The following is a 27,265-nucleotide window of genomic DNA, read 5'->3' as shown; positions in this document are numbered from 1 at the left end:
CCTCCTCCTCTTCTCCTCCTCCTCCCATGCATGTACATTAATGCATATCTCAATAACCACAGACGTACCCCTCAAGCCATCTATACATGTTATAACACACATAACTCATACATACACTGAAACAATGTACACAAAGGGGGAGCAGTTACAAGCACAGTAGTCCCACACTAAATCTATGCACGATCATGAGTATGGAGTCTATAACAGGAGGAAGTGTACATGCATAGACTCTATACTCCCAAAATTGGAAGCACTGTTTCTCACACATCCCCTTTTTTTGACAAGGAAAAATACATGCCGAACTGCCCACCTACATTAGATGCCACGGCTGAGAGTTTGGGGAATATGTATAGCTGATTGTGGTGCCCCTCTCCACATGGTTGGGTGGACCTACAGAGACTGGAGGAAGATTTCAAACTGTGGAAAAGCGGATGGGAATCACACTTCAGAAAACCATCTTTTCCTCCTCCAACTGTCCATGCCGAAAATTTCACATTGCTATTTCCAACAGACTGAGACACTCGAGTGGGACTAACACCCTCAAAGATGAAGGTGACACTTTTATTGGGGCTGTGAATAGCACTAATAATTTAAAAATCTCCAGCCTTTGCCTAGGTGCCAGGTGAGCCAATCTGTTTGTTTTCATGCTCTCTTGTCCTTGGCACTACTCTCTTTGTTTGGTATGAAAAGGCAGCCCAAACACATTTATTATCTTTCAAGGCTCTGAGTCCAGGAGAAGGAAGTGGAAGGAAGGCTGCAATACTGCTGCGCTGGTGTCGTTAGCACCTGCTGTTTCCACAAACAAACCCTGGTCTCCTCCCACAGTGATCACCACAAACAGCAACAGGTGTTACCGTACCAGAAGCTTTCCAGAATCCAAACAAACATATCCGAAAATGTGTTTTGCATTCAGATTAAACAACCTGAAAATTATAAGGTCTTCCATTCAAGCAATAGAGCACCTGGTTCAGATTTCAGCAGAGTACTCAGAAGTATCTGAGGTTCTATCAGCTTTCATGCAGACTGGAAACCTGGATGAGTGCATCACGGTAAGTTTCCCATGCTGAGTTCCTTAGTAAGGTCGGCTACCATGACAAGTACAAATTTCTACCACTTGCAGTGGGATTCAACTCTGGAACCAATGGAAAACTTGACAGAAGGCCATACCTGTTCTGTTCCCCAAGTAAAACAGTCTTAGATCTTGTCCTAAGCTTTTAAAAGGGCTTTAGCTTTAAAAAGGGCTTGGACAGATTTATGGAGGAGAAGTCGATCTATGGCTACCAATCTTGATCCTCCTTGATCTCAGATTGCAAGTGCCTTAGCAGACCAGGTGCTCAGGAGCAGCAGCAGCAGAAGGCAATTGCTTTCACATCCTGCACGTGAGCTCCCAAAGGCACCTGGTGGGCCACTGTGAGTAGCAGAGTGCTGGACTAGATGGACTCTGGTCTGATCCAGCAGGCTAGTCCTTATGTTCTTATGTTAGGTCCCCTGTACTTGGCCAGAACAGAGTGGGAGACTCACAAGCAAGGTGTAACAGCTCAAAAAATGGTTTATTGCTAGAAGAATTGAGACCCTAACTCCTCCCAAGGTCTGACTAAAATAAAGTACTTGCTTGACTGGAACAACTTGAAGCTTGAGACTTTTATCCTTTCCTGACTCCCTCCGGGAGGGTCCACTTTGTCTGGGCTTCCTCTTGGTTCTTTCAGTGTCCTTTATCTGGATTCTACTTTCTGTTAACACCTTAACTTGATTCTCTATACTTTATACATCTTAGACTATACACCATAGACTTAAGAGATACTGCAGCCTTCCAGCTTCCCTGGCACCTTAGACTGAAAACTAAACTGAACAGGGGCACTACTGGGTAATGAAAGGAAGACTGCCTCTGAGTCTAGGGGGACTCTTAAAGGGATAGGGTCTAACTACAGTTCCTTCCCTTGGAACACTATACAAAAGAACTAAACCCATTATAACTATAGGGCAGTGGTGGCGAACCTTTTCAAGACTGAGTGCCCAAATTGCAACCCAAAACCCACTTATTTATCGCAAAGTGCCAACACGGCTATTTAACCTGAATACTGAGGTTTAAGTTTAGAAAAAACGGTTGGCTCCGAGGCGTGCGTTACTCGGGAGCAAGCAAGGTGGTAGACCGTGGCTTTACTTTGAAGCAACCGTGCAACTCTTCCAATGGATGAATCACAACCCTAGGAGAGTTTGCTCAGAAGCAAGCCCCATTGCCAGCAACTGAGCTTACTCCCAGGTAAAGGATTGCACTTTAGTTCTTTGCATGAAACTCAGTGGGGTTTAACAGTGCTTAACAGGGTTTACCTACACTGCTTCCCCAAAACTAGGTCTTAGATTTAATGCTAATAATCAAGCTCAGCGGCCCAGCCTAGATGTATGGGGGGACGACGACTCTGTTTGCGTGTGCCCACAGAGAGGGCTCTGAGTGCCACCTCTGGCACCTGTGCCATAGGTTTGCCTCCACTGCTATAGGGACAACTGAGACTTAATAAGAAAATAGTACGAGCTTCTTGGGGGCATGACAATACCCAGAAGGACTTCTAACTCCTGTATGGATGCAAGGCATTGTGTTCAGACACGTGTCATGCTTCAAGAGAAGGAGAAACCACCCATAGCTCTTCTAAGAGGCAACAAAGCCACCCAGGCCAGGAGCCCCCAATTTATCTGAGTATTCAGGAACCTTTGGAACTCTGACCCAGAGTGGTAGGCACAAACACAAAATGGCTATCACAGCAAGTGGAGCCAACAACAAAATGTTGAAGTTAAATACACAAAGCAAAATGCAAAAAAGCACTGAACCAAGCAACATGACAAAATAACTCAATGGTAAACAGAGTTTAATTCCAAACAGTGATATATAGTACAGTACACAATAAGCCTGCAATGCAGCTCCAAATGCTCTGCCCAATATGAGAATCCAATCAGAAAGACAGGCTAGGTCAGTGATGGTGAACCTTTTCAAGACCGAGTGCCCAAATGGCAACCCAAAACCCAATTATTTATCGCAAAGTGCCAACACGGCAATTTAACCTGAATACTGAGGTTTTAGTTTAGAAAAAACAGTTGGCTCCAAGGCATGTGTTACTCGGGAGTAAGCTTGGTGGTAGTCTGTGGCTTTGCTTTGAAGCAACCGTTCAACTCTTCCAACGGGTGAATCATGACCCTCAGAGGGTTCGCTCAGAAGCAACCGAGCTTACTCCCAGGCAAAGGATCACACTTTAGTTCTTTGCATGAAAACCAGTGGGGTTTAACAGCACATAACAGGGTTACCTACACTTCTTCCCCAAAACTAGGTCTTAGGCTTAATGGTAATAATTGAGCCCAGTGGCCCAGGCCAGCCTAGATGTGTGGGAGGGGGAGGGGGCGACTTTGTTTGTGCGTGCCCACAGAGAGGGCTCTGAGTGCCACCTCTGGCACCTGTGCCATAGGTTTGCCACCACTGGGCTAGGTGCAACAACCATGTATCCTTGAATGTGACACAGGGATCCAAATCTGTAGCAGAATCAAAGTCCAAATCTGTGGAGGAGAACAATAGTTCAAGTCAATCCAGTATGATTTCCCAGGTCATTTCCCGCTTCATGGAAGCCGGTCTACTGCTTCAGTTTTTTTGTGTCGATATTTGCCCTTGGCTTTTTAGGAACAACATTAGAAAAACAATTCATGTATGTGTTCCTTCCTAAAGAGCTAAGCTGCATCTTGCATATTTTCAGTCGCCAGCTTGGTTTAGTGCTTTTTGCTTTGGGTATTTACCTTGTCTGCACTTCATATTTAGTATAGGAATGAAGTAATTCTTCAAAGTTTTAGGCAAAAGCTCTAGTGCCTTTTAAAATGAAAATACTGTTTGATAAATATTTTCTTACTTCCAGACAGCTTTCCTGCAGTCATGCAGTGAATTTCTTTGTGTTGGGGAGGCAGGTATTACTAAAGCACTGTTTTTAAAATCTGCATAGGCAATCAGGTCTCCAGTGGCCAATCAGAAGTCCTGCAGGGCAAAAAGTCCCACCTGTTCCCGCCTACTGTCTAAAAAACGTTAGGAAAGGTATCAGTGAGCACAATATTGAGGGCTCTAATCTAGTTCTTTCGCCTGGCTTTCTGCCTTGAGTCTGTTTGTATGTTTTAAACATGTTTTAAATAAATGTATTTTATAAAAAGTAAAAGGTATTCTATAAATTTTCAAAAGAGTGATTTGAAGTCAATATATTATATTGCAACATCCTTACAGAGTTTTACTAAAACAGACATACAGAGTGGAATTAACAAAACTCTCACTGCGCTACCTAACCCCTGAAAGTTTAATCCAGACAAGATGAAATTATTGTGCATCCAGAATAAAATATGATCCTACAGAACGTAACTATAACCTGTGGAATCTCTACATGATTGATGATCATCACTACATCACTTTACAAGTGATTAACATAAAAGGTTTCAGATGGGAATCATAATGGGCAGAAGAGAAGAATTTTACCCTACTTCCAATTTCATCTAGGATAACAAATTCTTCACTGAAGGACCAGAGGCCAGACGTGCAGGGGCCATATGAGCTTTCTGAGGAAGAGGCATTGCTTCCAAAGGGAGCAAATGAATTTAAAAGCCCCAAATAAAATAGCCTGACACATGAAATGAAAACAAATTGTGATGTTATTGTATTTTATTGAATTTTACTGGTTGACCACCACCCAGAGCCCTTCTGGGGTGGGCGGTCTATCAAACAAACAAACAAACAAACAAACAAACAAATAAATAAATGCATTTAAAATGAGGAATATGATGATCATTATTTTATGTGTTAAAAAAAAGAAATTGGCAATCCACAGAATCATAGGCTGATTCCACATGGGCCAAAAACAGCAGTGTGAAAATGGTGTGAAAATGGTGTAAAAGGGTTTAAAACGGTGTAAAAGGGTGTAAAAGGGTTTATACTGTTTTCACACCATTTTCACACTGGTGTTTTTGGCCCGTGCGGAATCAGTCATAGAGTTGGAAGGGACCACAAAAGGAGCCATCAAGGCCAACCCCCTACTATGTAGGAATACACCAGTTACAGATGACCATCCAGCCTCTGTTTAAAAAAACTCCAAAGAAGGAGACTCCACCACCCTCTGAGGCAGTGCATTCCACTGTTGAACAGTCCTTACTGTCAGGAAATTGTTTCTAATGTTTAGGTGGAATCTTGTTTCCTGAACCTTGAGCCTATTACTCCTGGAGCAGCAGAAAACAAGCTTGCTCCCTCTTCAACATGACATCCCTTCAAATATTTAAACAAGGCTATCATGTCATCCCTTAACCTTCTCTTCTCCACACGAAACATACCCAGCTCCCTAAGTCTCTCCTCATAGGACCTTTTACCATTCTGGTCACCTCCTCTGGACCTGTTCCAGCTTGTCAATATCCTTCTTGAATTGTGGTGCCCAAAACTGAACACAGCATTCCAGGTGAGGTCTGACCAATGCAGAATAGAGTGGTACTGTTACATCCCTTGATTTGGACACTATACTCCTGTTGATGCAGCCCAGAATCACATTGGCTTTCTTAGCTGCCATATCACACTACTGACTCATGTTCAGCTTGTGGTCTTAAGACTCCCAGATCCCTTTCCCCTATAGTGTTGTCAAGCCAGGTGTTACTCATCTTATATCTGAGCATTTCATTTTTTTCTGCTTAAGTGTAGTACCTTACATTTCCCCCTGTTGAAATTCATTTTGTTGGTTTAGGCCCAGCTATCTGTCCAGGTCATTTTGAATTCTGCCCCTGTCCTCTGAGTTATTAGCTACCCCTCCTAAATTGATGTCATCTGCAAATTTGATTAGCGTGCCCTCTATTCTATCATCCAAGTCATTGATAAAACTAATAAAAAGTACTGGATCCAGGACAGAACCCTGTGTCACCCCACTAATTACCCCTCTCCAGGATGAAAATGAGCCATGAAGATGAGGTCTGTAAACAACTATTAGCCAAGATAGATAAATGGAATCACCATTCACAGAGGCAGGATTTTTGACTGGGAGAACACCAGAGAAAAGTCACCATTTGCCATATACTAAGAACTAAGAGGCATCTGGTTGTCTGTGGATGGAAACAGTATTCAGATGTGGTGGACTTGGATCCATTCTACCAAGACAATTTTTATATTTTGGTTTTGGAGCGTCAGCTGAGATCCACTGTAGAGTTCTTCTGGCCATTCCCAGCAAGCAGGGGGAACGGTGGTCCAAAATCAAAGTCTGCCTTTTGCCTAGAAATAATTGGGCTTTGGAAGGGAATTAGATCGATGGAGAAGAAGAAGAAGAGTTTGGATTTATATCCCCCCTTTCTCTCCTACAGGAGACTCAAAGGGGCTTACAATCTCCTTGCCCTTCACCCCTCACAACAAACACCCTGTGAGATAGGTGGGGCTGAGAGAGCTCCGAGAAGCTGTGACTCGCCCAAGATCACCCAGCTGGCGAGTGTGGGAGTGCACAGGCTAATCTGAATTCCCCAGATAAGCCTCCACAGCTCAGGCGGCAGAGCGGGGAATCAAACCCGGTTCCTCCAGATTAGATACACGAGCTCTTAACCTCCTACGCCACTGCTGCTCCTTGAGAAGAAGTCAATCAATGGCTACTAGCTGTGGTGGCTAAAGGGAGCCTTCATAGTCAGAGACAGCAAGCCACTGGCAACACTAGGGAAAGGCCTTGGCTTCTAAGCCCTGTTTGTTGGCCTTCCAGAGTGACTGGTTGGCCATAATGTGAAACAGCTAGATAGACTTCTGGCAAGTCTCTTCTTATGCTTTTATCCTTGTATCATTTTATGTTCCGATACTGGACACTTATGGTACTTCAGTTCCAAGAATGATTGCCTCGCTGAAATATTCCCCATTTCGTAGTGTAATAGCCTCATAATCACTTCAGACTTCAAGGACATTGTAATTCAGCAGGATATATGGGGGGGAAATGTGGTCAAAAGTAATTCAGCTCTGTTGAAGATCTTAATTTTAAGGAAGTATTCAATTATAGCTTTGTAAATAAGAGAGATGAGTAAAGAATACTTAGTTGGCTTTTCAGTCGAAACTCTCAAGTGCTTTGGAAACATTAGTGACTCAAATCTTACAACGTATGCTCTTATACAAGAACTGCAATCAACAAGCAAATAATGGAAGCAGGTAGAAATCACAAGCATCGGTCTGGAAGTGTGCTCCTCAGTTGTGAAGAATTGTGAAGAGAACATTATCGCTTCGAGGACTCATTACGCTTTGCCGTCTCAAAAAAATCTTTATATTATTTTATGAAATAGAAAGTGATTTCACAGACGTATAGGGCTCAGTGAGATATAGCAAACACTTTTCACGCAGAAGCTCCCGAGTTTGAATTCTGGTTGTTCCATCACCCTCTAGAAAAACTGAGGTGCTCGGGGTTTCAGGTGACTTGGCATGTAATTATTATAGGCTGACCAGATGTCCCGCTTTTGGCGGGACAGTCCCGCCTTAAAACAATTTGTTCCATGCCCCGTGTGTTTTTTCCAGTGCCCCGATTTTTGGAAGGCTGCCGCACTGCCTTCTGGGGTGCAAGGCAGTGCGGCAGCCTCAGCAACAGCGCGCTACGGACCACACAGAAGCGCCACGACCTTCTGGACCAGTAGCTCCCGTTTCCCGGCCCTGTCACAGGGCGGGAAGCGGGAGGTGCCCAAGGCTTCAATCAGCGGCTCCTGCGCGACTGCGATCAGCAGCTGCCCACCTACCCGTCCGTCCCAGTTTACAAAGGTGACCATCTGGTCACCTTAAATTATTATGATGATGATATGAAATCACAGCCACCAGATCTTCAGCCAGTGTTGGCCTTCATATAAGAACATAAAAATGAGCCTGCTGGATCAGACTAGAGTCCATCTAGTCCAGCACTCTGCTACTCACAGTAGCCCACCAGGTGCCTTTGGGAGCTCACATGCAGGATGTGAAAGCAATGGCCTGCTGCTGCTGCTGCTGCTGCTGCTGCTGCTGCTGCTTCCCAAGAACCTAGGATGTCATGATGCACCAGCAAAGTATATGCGCAGATCTAATCCGTGTGACCTTTTGTAATTGATAGATGGAGATTTTATCAACGTGTAGATGATTCAAGTGCCGTCCAAGGATGCTATTGTGTTTTGTTATTATCATTATCATGATATTTCCTTCAGTCAAGTGTTTATTGTTTAACCAAGTATATTATTAGAAGACTTAGTTGCAGATGAAATAAGCAAGTAATGGACTGCCTCATAATTATTTCAAACTTCAAGGACATTGGAATGCAATAGAACATATGAAAGAAAAGAAATATACAAAAAATTGTGGTCAAAAGGAAGTCAACTCTGTTAAACTCTGAGCCCTTTGGGGGAGGGCGGTATATAAGTTTAATAATAAATAAAAATTTTAAAAAAATATATGAATTCCAAGTATTCTTGGCAGCTGTACTTCCAGAGCTCCACCACAGTACAGGAGTTGCTTGTTGCCAGCCCATGCATTGGGGACACACACACACACACACACACACACACACACACACACACACACACACACACACACACACACACACACACACACACACACACACACACACACACACACACACACACACACACCCCTACCAATCAAAGAAAAGCAACCCTCTGATGTCCCTATGGATGGGATGCACAGGCATAGCCAACCATTGCCTGGCCATTTGGTTATGAGCCCTCTGATGACATGCTAGGCCTACCCACAGGAGGAGCACTAGAACTGTGGAAAGCCTGTGGCACGAGTGGCAGGAGACCTGGAGCCAGTGAACTCCAGGAAGCCCATACATATGTGGGGCCTACCACCTGTCTACAGCCAAGCTCCCTTTAGTCAGACTGGACAATTGCAATTGCCAAGGTAAATACTCTGGTTTCTCTTCAGATCGTATAAATCTTTGATTTGAATTGCCAGGGTAGGAAGAGGAAAATGCATGGCAGCACAGTCGGCCAAGGCTGCTCCACACACCCCACCACTCACTGGGGGAGGGCACCCCCGTGTGACAAGCAGGAGGAGTCGTTTTCATCCCTAGGAGGGGGCATGGCGACCAAAAGGCAAACTCTGCCTTTTGCCCGGCAATTGGCCAAAGAGCAGAGAAACACAAGGCTTGAACACAAGGCCAGCGTCCTAAGCACTGAGCCCACCAGACACTCACTAAAGAGAACAGCATCAGGCATTCCCCACCAGCCCTGTCATCACCAGCAACCAGATAAGAACATAAGAAGTAGCCTGCTGGATCAGACCAGAGTCCATCTAGTCCAGCACTCTGCTACTCGCAGTGGCCCACCAGGTGCCTTTGGGAGCTCACGTGCAGGATGTGAAAGCGATGGCCTTCTGCTGCTGCTGCTCCTGAGCACCTGGTCTGCTAAGGCATTTGCAATCTCAGATCAAGGAGAACTGAGATTGGTAGCCATAGATTGACTTCTCCTCCATAAATCTGTCCATAAATCTGTCCAGATGCAGCCAGGCAGGGAGAAATACTGAGACAGGCCTGGCCCAGAGGACAAGCAGTGGGTTACATGGTCAGGACCTCCCAGCCCAGTTCCTAAAGAGGGGGAGGCCAGGCCAGTCATGCACAGCATATGCCCATAATTCATCATGTTGGCTGATACACCCCCCCCCCCCAACTTGGTACCTTCCCCCTCCCATGCTCACCACTACCACTAGTTCCCATGATGCATTGTTCTCAACCTTATGTCCTTCCATTCAACTGCTTGGCTTCCCAGATGCTAGAAGTGCTGTGGAGGGGTGTGGTTAGGGTTGCCAATCCCCAGGTGGTGGCTGACTATCTCCAAGATCATTTCTCTGGAGAAAATGGCTGCTTTGGGAGGTAGATTCTATGTCATTTATACCCCACTGAAGTCCCTCCCTTCCCTTCCCTTCCCCAAACCCCGCCCTCCTCAGACGTCACCCCCCAAATCTCCATGTATTTCTCAACCTGGAGCTGGCTGTAGAATTTAGCTAATTATGGACCAGCCCAGTAATGTGTGTGAGTGCCGTTTATACAAACTTCCCAAGAAAAAAACGTAAAAGGAAAAACTGACATTTATTCAAGTATCTCCAGTTCACAGCTTTGTTTCAGGTAAGAGGTAGATAGAAAGAAACCCTAATCTGAGAAATTACTTTCCCCTAGGACAAGTGGGCGCTCTAACACACCATCATGTGTGTGCAGGTCAGAAGCTGCTTCTGTGGAAAAGCTCCACAGAGAGGCTCATTCCGCACAGGCAGAATAACGCACTTTCAAACTGCTTTCAGTGCTCTAGGAAGCTGTGCGGAATAGCAAAATCCACTTGCAAACAGTTGTGAAAGTGGTTTGAAAACACATTATTTTGCATGTGCGGAAGGGGTCAGATCCATGCACTCAGGACAAAGGACAGGAAAAATGTGGCTGCGGCATGAAGAAGAAAGGAAGTTAGTGGGCAGTCTCCTAGCCCAGAGAAGGAGGGCAAGCATCCCCTGACACACAGCACACACACACACACCCAGTGTCCAGACATGCAGAAGTCGCTCATTCCAACACTGGCAACTCTAAATGTGGAGCCCTCCCTCCACCTTTCCCTCTTGCAAAAGTTGCACCAACTCACTCGTCCCCTGAGCTGCTGCACACTTGACATGGCAGAGATTGAGAACAATAAGAGACTGGGACGGGGGCGGGGGGGGGAGGAGCAGGCCTCATCTGCCCAACCACACCAGGGGTGACATCAGACTATTTATTGAGCAGCAGCAGCAGGGAAATGGCCAGGAGGTCTCATGGAGACATGAATCTACCTTGTACTCAACCAGACCTTTGGCCCATCAAGCTCAGCCTTGTTTACTCTGACTGGCAGCAGCTCTCTGGCTTCTCAGGCGGAGCTCTTTCACAGCATCTATTACCAGTGTTGTGTTCTTAACTAGAGATGCTTGGGATTGAACCTGGGACCTTCGGCATGCCAAGCAGAGGCTCTGCCGCTGAGCCACAGCCCCTCTGCATAAGGTGCAACGAATGGGGCTGCTAGCTCCCTTTGTCCTGCACAGCTCAGCCCCTGTGCTTTTGCAAGCTGCACTGAGACACTCTGCAGAAACAGGCTGAGCTGTCCCAATCACTATGAGAGGGATGGCTGCACAGGCTGGATGCCCCCCTGTGCAGCTCAGGTTGATGCAGAGGCTCAGCTGGAATGGGTGAGATGGCAATCCTATCAGCAGAGTTTAAAGCGGAGCTACTCTGGTAAGATGAGAAGGTCTAGTAGTCTTCTTGCACTCTCTGCAGCTTCCTAGCATTTTTGAAAAAGAATACTCTCCATGCAAGATGTTCTTTCCATAGGAAGATTTCACTTTAACAGTTGCAAGTTTACACAAGTCTATTCTATACAAGACTATCAGACTATACAGAACTCTTCAGCAAGAACACAGTGAACACACACAGAACTTAGACACTCTGAACTTAGACTCAGTCCCTACCGTTTCCCCGAAAATAAGACAGTGTCATATATTAATTTTTGCTCCCAAAGATGCACCATGTCTTATTTTCAGGGGATGTCTTATTTTTCCGCTCCACAGCTCTGGTCGACGGGCATGTTTCCAAACAAAAACTTTGCTACATCTTACTTTCGGGGGATGCTTTATATTTAGCACTTCAGCAAAACCTCTACTACGTCTTATTTTCAGGGGATGTCTTATTTTCGGCAAAACAGGGTATCTGAGCTTAGCATATACATTGCATTGGTTCCTATACATCCAACAAGATACTTTCCCCCTGCCCCAGTAACAGCCTCTCATTGGTCTAGAGTCACAGTTGAACTCGTCAATCATGTTAAAGGCCAACTGTTGCTACTTCGCCCTAGAGTCTCCAGCCTTTGTGTTGGCAAACCTCTGCTGATTAGAAAATGAACCTTTTATGAACCTTTCTTTTTTATATATCATGACAAATCCCACAGCAGAGCAGTAAGATCATCACTGGTCCCAGCAACCGATAGTTGTTGTCCCTGCTGAATTGCTGCCTCCACAGATGGCTTCGGTGAGTGCTGCACCTGACCAATGGTAAGAATGGTGCCTGTAATGACCTGGTGGGGTCTGCCCCTCCCTCTTCCATCTCCACAGGTGAGGCTGCCCTTCAAAACACAATCTACTTCATACTGAACCAGACCTTTTGGCTCCTCATGCTCAGCATTGCTGGTGTAGCAGTCAAGAGTGCAGGGCCTTAATATGGGGAACCAGGCTTGACTCCCCACTCCTCCATGGAGTGGAGCAGCAGTGGCGTAGTGGTTAAGAGTAAGTGTACTGTAATCTGGAGGAACCGGGTTTGATTCCCCGCTCTGCTGCCTGAGCTGTGGAGGCTTATCTGGGGAATTCAGATTAGCCCGTGCACTCCTACACATGAAGCCTGCTGGGTGGCCTTGGGCTAGTCACAGCTCTTTGGAGCTCTCTCAGCCCCACCTACCTCACAGGGTGTTTGTTCTGAAGGGGGAAGGGTAAAAAGTTTGTAAGCCCCTTTGAGTCTCCTACTGGAGAGAAATGTGGGATATAAATCCAACTCTTCTTCTTCTTCTTCTTCTTCTTCTTCTTCTTCTTCTTCTTCTTCTTCTTCTTGTGAGCGGTGGACTTTTGATTGTTTTTAACCTCTCTGGCAATCCTGATGAGGCCAGCTTTGGTCATAAATTAGTAACCTCGGTGTTAGTAGCAATTTCTGCCTTTACTATTCCTCTTCCGTTGCCTAAGCCTTCGCCTCTGTTCTGCTTGAGGATATTTTAAGAACTTTGCACATGTACTGTTGACTTCTTATACTGTTTGCCTGCAAGTATTTCTTTCCAGTAAGTAGACTTTTGTGTTGTAGTTTTATTGTGTACCTGGAAATGCGGTTGATCTTCAAGGTGCTACAGGACCTTCTACTGCGTGGCTACCCACCTGAATGTAGCACATTTAAATTTGCCTTGCCTTCTGGTGTTTCAGCAACTATCCTGTGGGACTACGGAAGAGTGGCAGCAGAGATTAGAGCCCAAGGAGGAATTTACCTCCGTAGATCTAACCTCCTCCCTCCCGTCCCACTGCTAGATCCTCTACTAACTGCAAGTTCCATTGTGAGAGGTAAGTAGCTTGCTTTTACTCGCTCCCCGGGCGCTCTCTCAAAGCTCAGCAGGACACCGTTTATAAAATGAGGCTTTAAAATAAAAGATTGTATCGACACCATCGTTCTGCGGGGGAGCCGAAATTGCCGGTTGTGTATTTCAATGGGTTTTCAAATATCAGAAATCTGAAAGCTTCGAATAAAGAAAATAACAAATTAATTTAAAGCCTGCTGCTCGGTGTTTGCCACCCAGATTTCGCAACCAAAGTGAAGGCGAGGGAGTCTGGAGGAGAAGGGTTGTTTTTTTAAAGGAAGGTTTTATGCGAAGAAAATATTAATTGGATCAGATTAATTTCTACCCAAATTAGCCTCTCCTGCTTCAGTGGACTGTTGGCGGAAAGAAGTCTTTGACTGTGTTGGTGGTCCAAACCATTCAGGAGAGCAGTTAGTTGGAGGCAGATGTTTCTGTAGGTTGATATATTCAATAGAGATAGTAGCAGAGATGCAGAAGCAGTCTCATGTGGAAAAGAAAGATAGACAGAGATACTTGGAGTTGCTTTTTGTATAAAAATAGTTTACTAGCTTAAAGGATGGGTTGCATGGAATAAAACTGCTGTACTGCTCTGTTACCCATTTACAGTAGTAATTACAATCTAGGCTACAACTTGTAGCTATCTGCTATCTAGCCTCGTGGCTTTTGTTCTCCTGTCCTGAAAGAAACAGAGTTAACTTTATAACTTCTGGCTACATGCTTACCAGTATGGAGTCCATGCTTACCAGTATGGAGTCCATGGGTCTGGAGCCCATTCCCTATGAAGAGAAGCTTAGGGAGCTGGGGATGTTTAAGAAGCATAGGTTAAGGGGTGACACGATAACCATGTTTAAATATTTGAAGGGATGTCATGTTGAAGAGGGAGCAAGCTTGTTTTCTGCTGCCTCAGAGACTAGAACACGGAGTAATGGATTCAAGGTGAAGGAAAAGAGATTCCACATAAACATTAGGAAGAACTTCCTGATCGTCAGGGCTGTTCCACAGGGGAATTCACTGCCTCGGAGAGTGGTGGAGTTTCCTTCTTTGGAGGTTTTTAAACAAAGGCTGGATCAGCATATGTCGGGAGTGCTTTGATTGTGTGTTCCTGCATTGCAGGGGGTTGGACTTGATGGCCCTTGGGGTCTCTTCCAACTCTATGATTCTATGTAAGCAAAGATGGTCTCACTGACCAACAGCTAATCAATAGACTAGGTCATAAAACAGCTTATTTACATACAGTTAACCCCCTTAGTAACTGAAATGTGACAAACACTTTCAAATACCAACAGTTTCAAAGCAGCAACCAGTGGCTCAGACTGAAGTGTCAGGTCAGAATCAGCAGCTTATCTGACTAGACAGAACCTTTTCTCCACCCGGTGTCACGTGTCAATGGTTGGTTCTATTCCACATTTGACCATCCTGGAATCTTTGGTCCTTTTCAGACAAAGGATGATCCAATTTGAACCAGACCATCCATTTGTCATGGAGATCCAGAGCTGTTACCAAGTGCTGGAAAGAGGTGGGGCTATATTGTGTAGGGCTCAGATTGGTAAAAGTAGCTTCAGAGATGGGGATTTGCATGGGATTGGAGAAATCTGCTCATCGTTCTTACAAAGGAGGCTGGCTTAGGTCCAGTGTTTAGCATAAAGATCTGGCTATCTGGGTTTTCTTTGTCTTCAGTTTTCAGCGGGAATTGGGTCCACAGGAAGTTGGGTAGGGGTTAAGGAATCCTTCAGTTTCTTGTTACCACAAGGAACTCTGCACAGAAACCAGCTATAGCATAGGTAATGTGTTAGCACAACTGTGGCCCTTTCCACACTTACCTTTGTGGGCCCTTTTCTGCGTGCTGCTCTCAGCGCGCGGCATCTCTGGCGCATGCCCGGACGTCCCCACAACCCCGCGCTCTGCACGGGGTCATCAAAAGGCGCCTTTTTGAGGAGCGCCAGGGATGCCGCGTGCTGAGGGGGCGTGAGAGCGGCAGCGTCGGGGCAGCTGCGCTGTTGCCACCTCTGTAGTGGGGAGTGCCCCGGGACCCCGCGCTACTTGAGGAGAGTAGCGCAGGGCTTAAGGTAAGTGGGGAACGGGCCTGTATTGCTTTTCATTTGAATAACTCTGCTGCTGGGTACTTTCTCCTGTATTCTAGGTTGCTGGGTGCTTGCACCTGTATCTTTTTCTACCCTTCTAAATCTAGCTACCCTTTCCTAGTTTTCCCTCTTTTTTAAAAAAAAAAACAATAAATCTTTTTTATCAGGACATTTTTTCAGCTTCACTTAGTTCAACCTATTTCTCTGGGCTATTTTTCTTCGAGTGCAATCCTGAAGAGAGTTACTCCAGCCTAAGCCCATTGAAACGAATGGGCTTAGACTGGAGTAACTCTCCTTAGGATCGCATGTATTGTTAACCTCTTTCCTCTGTGCTAGATTGTGACCATAGAATCATAGAGTTGGAAGAGACCCCAAGGGCCATCAAGTCCAATCACCTGCCATGCAGGAATAATCAAAGCACCCCTGACAGATGGCCAGCCAGCCTCTGTTTAAAAACCTCCAAAGAAGGAGTTGTATTCCACTGTTGAACAGCCCTGTCAGGAAGTTCCTTCTAATGTTTAGATGGAATCTCTTTTCCCACACCTTGAACCCATTACTTCTTGTCCTAGTCTCTGGAGCTGCAAGAAACAAGTTTGCTCCCTCACTAACATGACATCCCTTCAAATATCTAAACATGGCTATCATGTCACCTCCTAACTTTCTCTTCACCAAACTACTCGTCCCCAGCTCCCTAAGTCTCTCCTTGAACAAGGTGACCAGACGTCCCGCTTTTGGCGGGACAGTCCTGCCTTAAACCAATTTGTCCCATGTCCCGCGGGGTTTTTTAACTGTCCCGATTTTTGGAAGGTTGCCGCACTGCCTTCTGGGGTGCTCTGGGAGCGCCCCAAAAGGCAGTGCGCTCCTGCAGCCGCGCGTGTGCACCCGGTTCCCGGTTTAAAAAGGTGAAACTCTGGTCACCTTATCCTTGAAGGGCATGGATTCCAGACCTCTTACCATTTTGGTTGCCCTCCTTGGGACCCATTCCAGTTTGGCAATATCCTTCTTGAATTGCGGTGCCCAGAACTGAACACAGTCTTCCAGGTGAGCTCTGACCAATGAAGAATAGAGAGGTACTATTACGTCCCTTGATCTAGACACTATACTCCTAGTGATGCATCCCAGAAATCCATTGGGGTGTGTGTGGAATTTTGGGCTGCAATGAGAGAGGGGAGGAAAGAAAGTCACACAGTTAGGATGGATGTCCCTTTTGACAGCAGAAACTTGGAGTGGATCCAAGCCAAAGTGCCAGCCACTGGGCCCTGTCTAGTGTCAGCTCCAGCATTATATTTTCAATTGGGACCAAGATCTGGGAGAGTCAAGTTTAAATCCCTGCGGTGCCCTGCAAACTTGCTGGGTAACCTTGGGCCGGTCACACACAGCTGCTTTGGGTCTCCATTGGAAAGAAATATGGGGTACAAATGCGGAAAATATATGTGTGTGATTCAGAACTGCTGCCTAATATATTTTTAAAAATGCTTTCTCTTCCCTTGTAAGAGGACATCTTAAAATGACACCATACTTTCTAAGTGCCAATGCCTCATCCTTCAGTCATGTTTCCTTGTAAGATGCTGCTAATTTAATTGTCTCAGGCCAAACCATAACATTTCATTATTGGTGTTAATGGTACCTCACATGCATTGACTGCAGTAGTTTCGAATCAATACTATTATGATAAATTGCATTGTACTTCATGGACAATTTCAGGAAGCTAGCTGTCTTATCCCATATATTTTGAGATCCGAAGCCTGTATCATGTGAGTCAGTATTTCCTCTCCAACACAAAATGTACATTAAGACATGTTTAAGAATTGGCTGCAATGGCAGCAAAACCACCAGGTCAGATCCCAAAAAGGCATGAACCACCATTAATAGCCATCATTTTGGAGGCTCAGTTTACATGTTCCCTTGGATGTGCAAGAATTAAATCCTTAGATATGAGTGAATATTGAAGGAGAGTGGAATATGCTGCCACAGGTGGTGATGGCCACTAACCAGGATAGCTTTAAAAGGGGCTTGGACAGATTTATGGAGGAGAAGTCGATCTATGGCTACCTATCTTGATCCTCCTGGATCTGAGATTGCAAAGGCCTTAGCAGACCAGGTGCTCAGGAGCAGCAGCAGCAGAAGGCCATTGCTTTCACATCCTGCATGTGAGCTCCCAAAGGCCTCTGGTGGGCCACTGTGAGTAGTAGAGTGCTGGACTAGATGGACTCTGGTCTGATCCAGCAGGCTCTTTCTTATGTCCTTATGAGAGCAGTACCTGTAAGACATTAGTCTTCTTGAACCTGGCACTCTTGTAATGATATCCAAATGCATCTGAGCCACCAGGATGACTTGGCAGATGTTGACTTGTACCACAGTGCTTACACCACAGTTCACTGCACCATAGAGCCAAATACCACCAATGGTCAGAGGGCGGTTATTATGGTAAGAAGGGTAGGAAAGAGGCCTGAGGGACAGAACAGAAAGAAGGACCATCCTGCTTCAGTGTATTTATGTATTACATTTTCATCCCACCCTTCTTCCAAGAGTGGTATATGTAGTTGTGCTGTCCTATGACAGGATAATCAAGACTGAGACCAAGAAGTAGGACTGGCCAGAGTCAACCAATTTGCACCATGGATGAGTGTGGAATGGAACCCTGGCCTTGGGGTTATATTCAAACATAACAGCCACTACACCATGCTGATGCTCGTTCAAAGTTGTAAGGACAAAACTCTCCAGATGAGGCCTGGGTGACAAGAAGGTCAGCGGATTCAACTATAAGAGTTATCACTTGATCCTGTACTCATCAATTGCAAGTCAACCAGTTGGATTTAAGAAGAAGAAGAAGAGTGGGATTTATATCCCCCCTTTCTCTCCTGCAGGAGACTCAAAGGGGCTTACAAACTCCTTGCCCTCCCCCCCCTCACAACAAACACCCTGTGATGTAGGTGGGGCTGAGAGCTCAGAAGAACTGTGACTAGCCCAAGATCACCCAGCTGGCGTGTGTTGGAATGTACAGGCTAATCTGAATTCCCCAGATAAGTCTCCACAGGTCAGGCGGCAGAGCAGGGAATCAAACCCGGTTCCTCCAGATTAGAGTACACCTGCTCTTAACCACTACGCCACTGCTGCTATGGTTTACTGATTATTTTAAATGGTTTCATAGTTTACTATTGTAAGTTCCTTTATTATTATAAGTTATCTCATAAATTTTAAGTTGACAGTGTGGGATAAAAAATGGTTCTAAATACATAAATGAAGTGATGAACACGCATAGGGTAAGCCTGACTTGAAGTGTCAGAAGAAATCAGAAACAGATGATGGTCAGAGTTCTAAATCATCCTCATTTATGCTGGAGAGGAACAGGGCCTTCTTGGGAGTGGCCTCCACAATTTGGAAAGCATGCAAGCTTTATTTTAAAAAAATCCAGCTATCATTTGAAATAGTGACTGATATTTAATCACAGGATGCTTTGATAGTCTTTTAATTTTGCTTTAATTGCTTCTTTGGGGGATGATAAGCTTTATTGTGCTTTTTTAGTGCAGTAAATTTATTATATGGTTTAAACTGCCTGGGAGGCTTTTTGGTGATTTGTGCTAGGGTACTGTTAAGTGCTTGCACTGCCACTCACACGGTCAGGAGTTCAAGCCCCCTGTGGGTCAGATATCCTGGCAGCTGACTCATGGTCAACTCAGCCATCCATCCATTCCTTGGTCGGTAAATGAGTACCTAGCACGTAGCTAGCGGGTAAAGAATAGCCGGGGAAAGCAATGGCAAACTACCCCACAAAAACGGCTTGCCTATGAAATCACTGCTTGCAGTGGTACCCCAGGGTCGGACACGAGTGTAGGGGAAACCTTACCTTTACTGCAGTAAAAATAAAATTAAATAAAAATCAAAACATATAAAGGCATAGCAATTAACCCTTGACAAGGGAATCTGAAGACGCAGACAGGGAAACCAGCATTTATTGAACTTTACAGGATTATTTTCTTTATACACTTTAAATATGTGAATGCGAACACCTTTCACATACATGGAATATTTTTTTAAAAAATCATTTTCTCTAGCACAAGAGAGGAATGGTGCAGTTCCCAACGGTCATCTATGGCAGATCATTACTAGCTCTGTCCATACAAACTATGCATGGAATTCATACTTAATGTTTTCATCCACAACATCAGCACCTTGACAGCTTCATTCCCTACAATCCAAAAAAAGTTAGGAAAGAGATGAAACGTTGTAAATATACCTGAAAATAAATGGGAACCGAACTCTGCCATTTCTGGTACGGAGACAGTCAAAAATGGATTGGTGTACAAAAAAACAAACAAATCAGGTGTCTTTTAAGCGTCTGTGAGGAAAGCCTTTTTAAATCTAAATCATGAAGCCCTCCCTTTGGTTTGAGCTTTCCCCCTAAATAGTGGGAAACAGAGTGGGTTGGATCCCAGGAGACTCTTCAGCTAACCTGGAACTCTCTTCAAACTCTTACATCAACAAAACGGTCCTCACACTGGTGGCTGCTGCTGTATTTGGCCAAAAAAAGATCCATGGGATCCAGCACAGTGATTTTAAGATCGGGTTCCGACAGGGCCGGAGGGAGGGGGAACTGGGCCCGGGGATGCATGTGCCCTGTGCCCCGCCCCGGAACACCCACACCTTGGCGTGCGCACTGTGCATCGCTCGCACACACATCCCCGCCCCCTTGGTGCTATGTCACTGGGTTCCGACAGTAGTGTTGTGTCCTGGATAAAACTTCTATGGTTGCATTGGCCATTATGCCCAATGAAAGCTGTGGCAGGACCCTTAGCAGTAAAGAAGTAAAAAGAATTAAAACTATAGTGCAGATTGAGTTAAACTCAGGTTTATGTGCTACCAGAGGCCTTTTCAAGGGACATTTTGTCTCTTCCCGTTCTACAACTTGTGTCTTCTTGCAGCAGGTGAGTCATCAACTGGACGGCCCTTGGGACTGCCAAGTAGCCAAACAAAGCTTGCCCTTAATTGTTAATAACTGGAATTGGGTGGAGACAGCTGCAGGAAGGTGGTAAATAAGTCACATCTCTGTGCACATGGGGGAACCCCACAATTATGGTGCAAAGGTCCTGGACCTGGTATGAGGCAGCCAGGAAACCAAACTCTATTGCCAAACAAGCCACACCCAGTCTCACAACACAGAATTTCAAAACAAATCCTTACAGATAAAAAAGGTAGGAAGCTAGAAAGCCAGAGAATTCACAGTATTCTACATCTTTCATCACTGCCATATCTTGATCTCTCCATCCCAACTACAGGTAGCAAGTAGGGATGGGAGGACTGGGTTAAAAGTGGCACTCGTACAAGCTGACCCATGCGCAGACAACATGCGCACAATTCGAGAGGTATGATAGCTATAGAAAAACACTTTGCCCTCGGAGCTCCCAGTCACAAGCAGCGTTCCATCTGGAGAGAACTCACAGCCGACGGCAAATCCCTCAACCTGTATGAGTCAAGCGATGAAAGAGAGTTTTGATCAATCAAGATGCTTAATTAAGGAAATGTGATATGATCTATAACCTCCTGAAATTTCATGGTGTAATAAACATGTCAATTTTCGCCATAATGCTCTAATTGCTTCCCCAGGTGTTTATTAAGACAGTCCCATTAAGGGATTTACATTGTCAGTGGCACTCAGTGTATATGCGAGAAGGCTATTAGCAATTAATAATGTTCTCAGTTATTTTAAGCTCAGCCCGCATTCAGTTTTTTTTCTAAACTGACTAAAAATATAGAGAACGGGGCTGAAGTCTATTAATTTTTATCCCTGTTATAAATCAACAGCATAAGTAGCCACACTAAAAAGACTATAAAGGGGTATGCTATACATGGTAAGAGTTTCTAAAGATTACCCACCTTGTGCCCTTCGTATCTCTTCCTTTTATTGATCCGGTAGGGTCGGAGGCTTGAGAACAAAGCCATGTAGTTTCCATTTGTTTGAGCCACGAAGATGGAATCTTTTGGGTGATGAGTGAGACAGGGGCAGGTATAACGCTCCTGGAAGACATTGGGAGAAAGTGTCAAAAAGGTTTAACAAATATTTAACAAAATTGGGTTGCATCCCCAGTGCTCTCCTCAGGTCAGACGTAACGGTCAAGGAGGGGGGTCAGCAAGACCCAGTCATAAGCTGATGTTCCTCAGGGTAGGCAAGGCAAGATTGAATCAGGAAATGGTGGTGGAACATGCTGTCATGTTGCAAGCAACTCATGGCAACAACTTATGCGGTTTTCAAGGCAAGAAAGGAACAAAAGTGATTTGCCATTGCATTAACGACCCTGGACTTCCTTAGTGGCCTCCCATCCAAGTGCTAACCAGGGCTGACTTCCTTAGTGGCCTCCCATCCAAGTGCTAACCAGGGCTGACTTCCTTAGTGGCCTCCCATCCAAGTGCTAACCAGGAGGGCTGGCACCCTTCATAGTGGCCCTCCCATCCAGGGAGTGCTAATCAGGGCTGACTTCCTTGAGTGGCTCTGCATCAGAAGTGCTAACCAGGGCTGACTTCCCTTTGTGATCTCCCATCAGAAGTGCCCCAGCCAGGCCCCGGCTTCCCTTAGTGGCCTCTCATGTCAAGTGCTAAGCAGGGCTGACGTCCTTTGTGATCTCCCATCCAGTGCAATCAGGAGATTCCAGCTTCCCTTAGTGGCCTCCATCCAAGTGCTAAGCAGGGGGCCCCGGCTTCCTTGAGTGGTCTCTCATCCAAGTGCTAAGCAGGGCTGACTTCCTTAATGGTCTACTATCCAAGTGCCCCAACAGGGCTGAGCTTCCTTGGTGGCCTCCCCATCCAGGAGTGCTAACCAGGGGCTGACTTCATTGGTGGCCCCACTCCCATCCAAAGTGCACTTAACCAGGGCTGACTTCCTTGAGTGGCCTCCCATGGGAGTGCCCCAACCAGGGCTGACTTCCTTTGTGATCTCCCATCCAAGTGCTAACCAGGGCTGACTTCCTTTGTGATCTCCCATCCAAGTGCTAACCAGGGCTGACTTCCTTAGTGGTCTCTCATCCAAGTGCTAACCAGGGCTGACTTCCTTAGTGGCCTCCCATCCAAGTGCTAACCAGGGCTGACTTCCTTAGTGGCCTCCCATCCAAGTGCTAACCAGGGCTGACTTCCTTAGTGGCCTCCCATCCAAGTGCTAACCAGGGCTGACTTCCTTTGTGATCTCCCATCCAAGTGCTAACCAGGGCTGACTTCCTTAATGGTCTACCATCCAAGTGCTAACCAGGGCTGACTTCCTTAGTGGCCTCCCATCCAAGTGCTAACCAGGGCTGACTTCCTTTGTGATCTCCCATCCAAGTGCTAACCAGGGCTGACTTCCTTTGTGATCTCCCATCCAAGTGCTAACCAGGGCTGACTTCCTTAGTGGTCTCTCATCCAAGTGCTAACCAGGGCCAACTCCCTTTGTGATCTCCCCTCCAAGTACTAACTAGGGTCTATATCCTTAGCGGTCTCCCCTCCAAGTACTAACCGGGACTAACCCTGTTTAGATTTCAAGTTCTGATGAGATAGGACTACCTGGGCCATCCAGGTCAGGGTAGTCAGGTAGTAAGCATGCCAGATAATGCAGCAGAATTGTTAACAGTATATACTAGTCCAATAATAAATCAAAGGGAAAAGCAAAAATCCAACCTACCGGTCATGAGTCACAACAATAAGAAAACTCCTACAATTAGTTCCTGATTCAGCTACGATTACTTCCTGATTCAACAACAAGGCTGAGGAGCTAGTTAAAACCTAATTGATAAGGTGTGGCTAGTACACTCCTCTTCTGTCCTCTGTCTCTTTCTTCTTTCTTACTGAAAAAAATACTTTTAAGCATGCCCCCTTTTTCTTTTTTCCATTTTTAGAAAGATAGAAATAAAAGAAATGGAAGAAATACCCTTCTAAATGAGGGATGGATGGACAAGTTAAACCTTATTTTATCAGGGAGGAAATTTGCTACAGGTGGCATCCATAATGGGCCGTTTCTTCTGGCTGAGAGAGAACAAAAGACTCAGAGACAAAAGTCAGCTGCTGTACAACAACAAGAAAGAAAACAAACAACACAAGTTCCCTTGGCACAGTAAGTGGTGTTTTGGAGGGGTTCAAAGTGAAAACTGCCTTCTCAGTACATTGGGAGTGCACACAAGCGCCCATCTGAAGGATTAGGAATGGAAATTTATGTAACTGAAGGCAATTTTTTGTAATTGTTTACCAAAAAAATCACCCTCAATTTCATGCTAGCTCGGGAGAAGTAAACTATCCAATTCAATAACACTCTTTTGCCCCCCCAAGGAAATCATCTTGTTTAAGCTGCTGAATACATCAAAATTGAGCACTCTGCTGTTTCTTATTCACAAAAGCACGCTGCTTTTGAAGTACAAATGACTAACCTACTATCACAATTCACGCACCGGATTGGACATCTGCAAATCCGGACAAAAGCATAATCATGGCAGTTGGGCATGGAAAAGTTCTATTGTATCATCCACTCCATCTCTCTGCCAGGCCAGGATCGTTTCTTTCAGAGATAAACAGTTGCCAACTGCCCTCCTCAGCCATCTTTGTTTGAAACTGATGGAAATCACACAGAAACTGCCTTGCTTTGTTTTTAAAATCTTCTCAGATCAGCATTTTGCACACATGTCTTTTTCTGCAAAAGGTGCAGGAAATTCACAGTCAAGACACTGTGTGCTTCCTGCAGTGCAGAGATCCTTGTACTGACGCCATTGTCCCACAGGACCAGCACCCTCGCTGCAGGGCAGAGTGCTGGTATATAATCAGCCTCTGTGAAAGCAAGGCCCCAAAGGCCTGAGTATGAAATCCAAGAACTGGCTCACATTTCACCCATATGTAAACTCTGTTGGAATGAGCGACTTCTGCATGCCTGGACACTGGGGGGCGCTGTGTATCTCACTCTATGTTGTTGCCTCTCTTGTCTGCCCTCCTCCTCTGGGCCAGGAGACTGCCCACTAACTTCCTTTCTTTTCCATGCTGCACACACTTCTGTCCTTTGTCCTGAGCGTGTGGACAGTGGCTGTCTGCCTCTGTGGAGCTTTTCCACAGAAGCAGCTTCCTACCCGCACACATGTGATGGTGTATTAAAGCGCCCACTTGTCCTAGGGAAAGTAATTCTCGGATTAGGGTTTCTTTCTATCTACCTCTTACCTGAAACAAGGCTGTGAACTGAAGATACTTGAATAAATGTCAGTTTTTCCTTTTACGTTTATTTCTTGGGAAGTTTGTATAAACTGCACTCACACACACGTTACTGGGCTGGTCCATAATTAACAAAATCTAACAAACTCTTTGCCCAATCAAGGGGCAAGAACCCGTTATTGTGGCCCTTCCACACGTAACATGTCAACTGCTATGATCAGCACCAAGAGTTGTATGTCAAAAGCATCCAACAGCTAGCAAAAAGTATGGGAAAACAGCAGGATTGTTGTACAATCTATCAGGAAGTGCTCCAGCTACACACTCCATTAAAAGGAATGTGGTTTGCACAAAGGAAGTTCCCAAGTAGTCAGCTCATGGTCACAACTACTATTGAAGTTCACTTTCCAGACGCTAACAGCAATTCAATGACCCCAAAGTCAAGATGCAAAACCGGCAATTTGAAACCTGCATCCACTCTCGAGTTTAAGAAATTAAGGCTGATCTTAGCATGCAGTTTTTAAATTTATTTTTATTTACCTATCTGTACACTTGTTTCCTGCCCATCACTGAAGTTCCTGAGCATGGCACAGTTTAGCTTGTATTATTTTTTAATCATCTAAAAACCACGTTGATCTCCTATGGCAGGGGTGTCCAACTCTGGTGCTTCCAATGTTCACGGACTACAATTCCCATCAGCCCCTGCTGGCATGGCCGATTGGGTATGCTGCAGAGGGTGATGGGAATTGTAGTCCATGAACATTGGTAGCACCAGAGTTGGACACCTCTGTCCTATGGCAATCAGTAAACAAAACCCGATCTATGCACATATAGTTGCAAGTACATGCTTTGCATTCAATGAGATGTACTACTAATTGAGATGGATCTGCAAAGGTTAACCTGTTCTGGCTAAATGGGCTCATTCAGTTTCCAAACTCCGGAGAATACACCTTCGCCTCATCAAGGGGATCCAGTGTAATAAACTATATTTTGATCTCACCCCTCACAGCAAGCTGCATTGATTCATTTGCTGTAGACAATTACTTGCTGAGCGATCATCTACCCCTTCTCCTTACCCTGGATCTGGTTAGAAGCAATACTTCCTCACTTGAACAAATTTACCCACAATACATTAGACTGAAGTGGAGCGCAAGGATGGAGGGGGTGTGGCTAGATATACTTGGCTCTCAAGAAGCTTTGATCTTGAAAGATAAGTTAATTGAGAACTCAGTCCCGGAGGAGGCGATCACTGGGTTTGAATCTCTTGTAAAATCTATTTTCTCAAAACTGCATGATTGGCAAAGAATGACGAGATGGATCTGCCCTTTCCGGGGGTGGGGTTGGGGGAGACATAGTTCTTTGTGGTACAGCAGCTGGCAAAATGTAGGTTTCTTTCCACAGTTCTTACAAGGAAATAGCCATTGAATGTTCATTTTTGATGACCAGGGGAACTAGACATCTTAACAACAACAAAAATCAGCAGATAATCATCTTACGTGGAAAATCTGATTGGAGATCTTTGCACCCGTTTGGAAGTCCCAAGCCATGATGGTACGGTCAGCTGAATCTTGGCTCACCACGTCCGTGCTGGTAAAGAATTCTTTTCCTTCGGGGAGGAACATGATATCCAAGGTTTGCTGTACTGCAGCTTTATACTCTTTAATTGCCTATGACATCAAAACAAGAAATACATTTGAGACATAATAACAGGGAGCAACCAACCGGGCTGATGCAACCATCCAAGGACTCTGTGCAGTGGGCTCTTCCTGTTGACACTTTAGCTGCAGCTCACTGAATCCGCGCTCTCCAGTGCAGAATCCTGAATGGGAAAGGGGAATATGGGCAACCATTGCTGTCAAGGACGTAGGTAAGGGGGGGTTTCCTCGAGTTCAACCCCTCATTACATGTCTGAAGCTCCGCCCACCCCCGTTTGTGGTTTTTTGGGGGTATTTTTTAGTGTTTTTTTTGTTTTTGGCCTGCAGGGGTGCGGTTTTTAGGCTAGCAGCACCAAAATATCAAGGATTTGTTGGGAGACTCTCCTGATGATACCACCAGGTTTGTATGAGGCAACTAAATTAAAGGGTTTTGCCTGCTACTGTCTCAAGGCTAGTTGACTTGTGGAACTCATAGCCGCAAGATGCAGCTGCAGCACTGGCTAGAGTAGACTTATTGAAAAGGGCACTGAGAAATTATCTGATCCAGCATGACTACTCTTACTTTCCTAAGATGAAATTTGTTTCAAGAGAAGCGCTGCAACTTATCCTGAAGGCTTAGAAGCATGTGTCTGTTTTTAACAAAACATCTGCGACAGTACTTGTTTTGTAACCAAGCATCTTTTAGACAAGAGTTGCGGTTTCATATTTTAGCAGTTCCTATTCTCTAGCAACACATTCTCTCAGAAGTCTCAAGTTTTATTTATTTGCTTGAAATATTTATATGTCTGCTTTTCTCTTGACAGCTTAGAAACCATGCCTGCTTCAGAGGACGGAAGGTGATCCTCTGGCTCCCCCTCAGAAAGAAGTACAAGCAGCAACAAAAAGAACATAGTTGGAATTTGTTCAGGAAAGATTTTTACAAAGAGGACCCACACACGCACACAGAAGCCAATCCATTCTAGAACCCGTATAAAATTGTCCCATTCACGCCGCCATTTTAATGCCCGTGTTACAGAACTGTCATGCTGGTGTCCTGTGATAGCCTTCAACTGCATGTGAATTTGGTAACTTCCCCCAACATGCACCTTATTAAAGAGTAAGGAACATCTGCTCTGATTCTGGAGGGCCAGGCCCCCCTTCTTGGTATCCAGGCAGAAAACCCAAACTGGATTTTAAAATAAAAATCAGTCTCGTTCTTCGGCCTGCCCAATGTTATTGCATCTGAGGCATATGGTTATTGAAGGGGAAAGCAAGATGTAAACCCACACTTACGAGTACAAAGAA

At 45.2% G+C, this 27,265-nt stretch overlaps 1 protein-coding gene across 4 annotated transcripts in view; it reads right to left on the bottom strand.

Annotated features, from left to right (window-relative positions):
• Nucleotides 1-19,116: 19,116 nt before the first annotated feature.
• Nucleotides 19,117-27,265, bottom strand: part of WDR25 (WD repeat domain 25) — a 126,566-nt gene continuing 118,417 nt past the window's right edge. For all 4 annotated transcript variants that reach the window (XM_048486509.1, XM_048486508.1, XM_048486510.1 and 1 more), the window contains exons 5-7: nucleotides 25,823-25,993; nucleotides 21,054-21,194; nucleotides 19,117-20,640 (exon numbers count right to left, since the gene is read on the bottom strand). In XM_048486509.1, the coding sequence (XP_048342466.1) occupies nucleotides 20,419-20,640; nucleotides 21,054-21,194; nucleotides 25,823-25,993 (534 nt within the window). In that variant the 3' untranslated portion in view covers nucleotides 19,117-20,418. The remainder of the gene's footprint in view (nucleotides 20,641-21,053; nucleotides 21,195-25,822; nucleotides 25,994-27,265) is intronic.

Source organism: Sphaerodactylus townsendi, linkage group LG02, assembly GCF_021028975.2.
Source record: "Sphaerodactylus townsendi isolate TG3544 linkage group LG02, MPM_Stown_v2.3, whole genome shotgun sequence".
Taxonomy (NCBI): domain Eukaryota; kingdom Metazoa; phylum Chordata; class Lepidosauria; order Squamata; family Sphaerodactylidae; genus Sphaerodactylus; species Sphaerodactylus townsendi.
The sequence above is the reverse complement of the archived record's forward strand: the minus strand, read 5'-3'. Positions and strand labels throughout refer to the sequence as shown.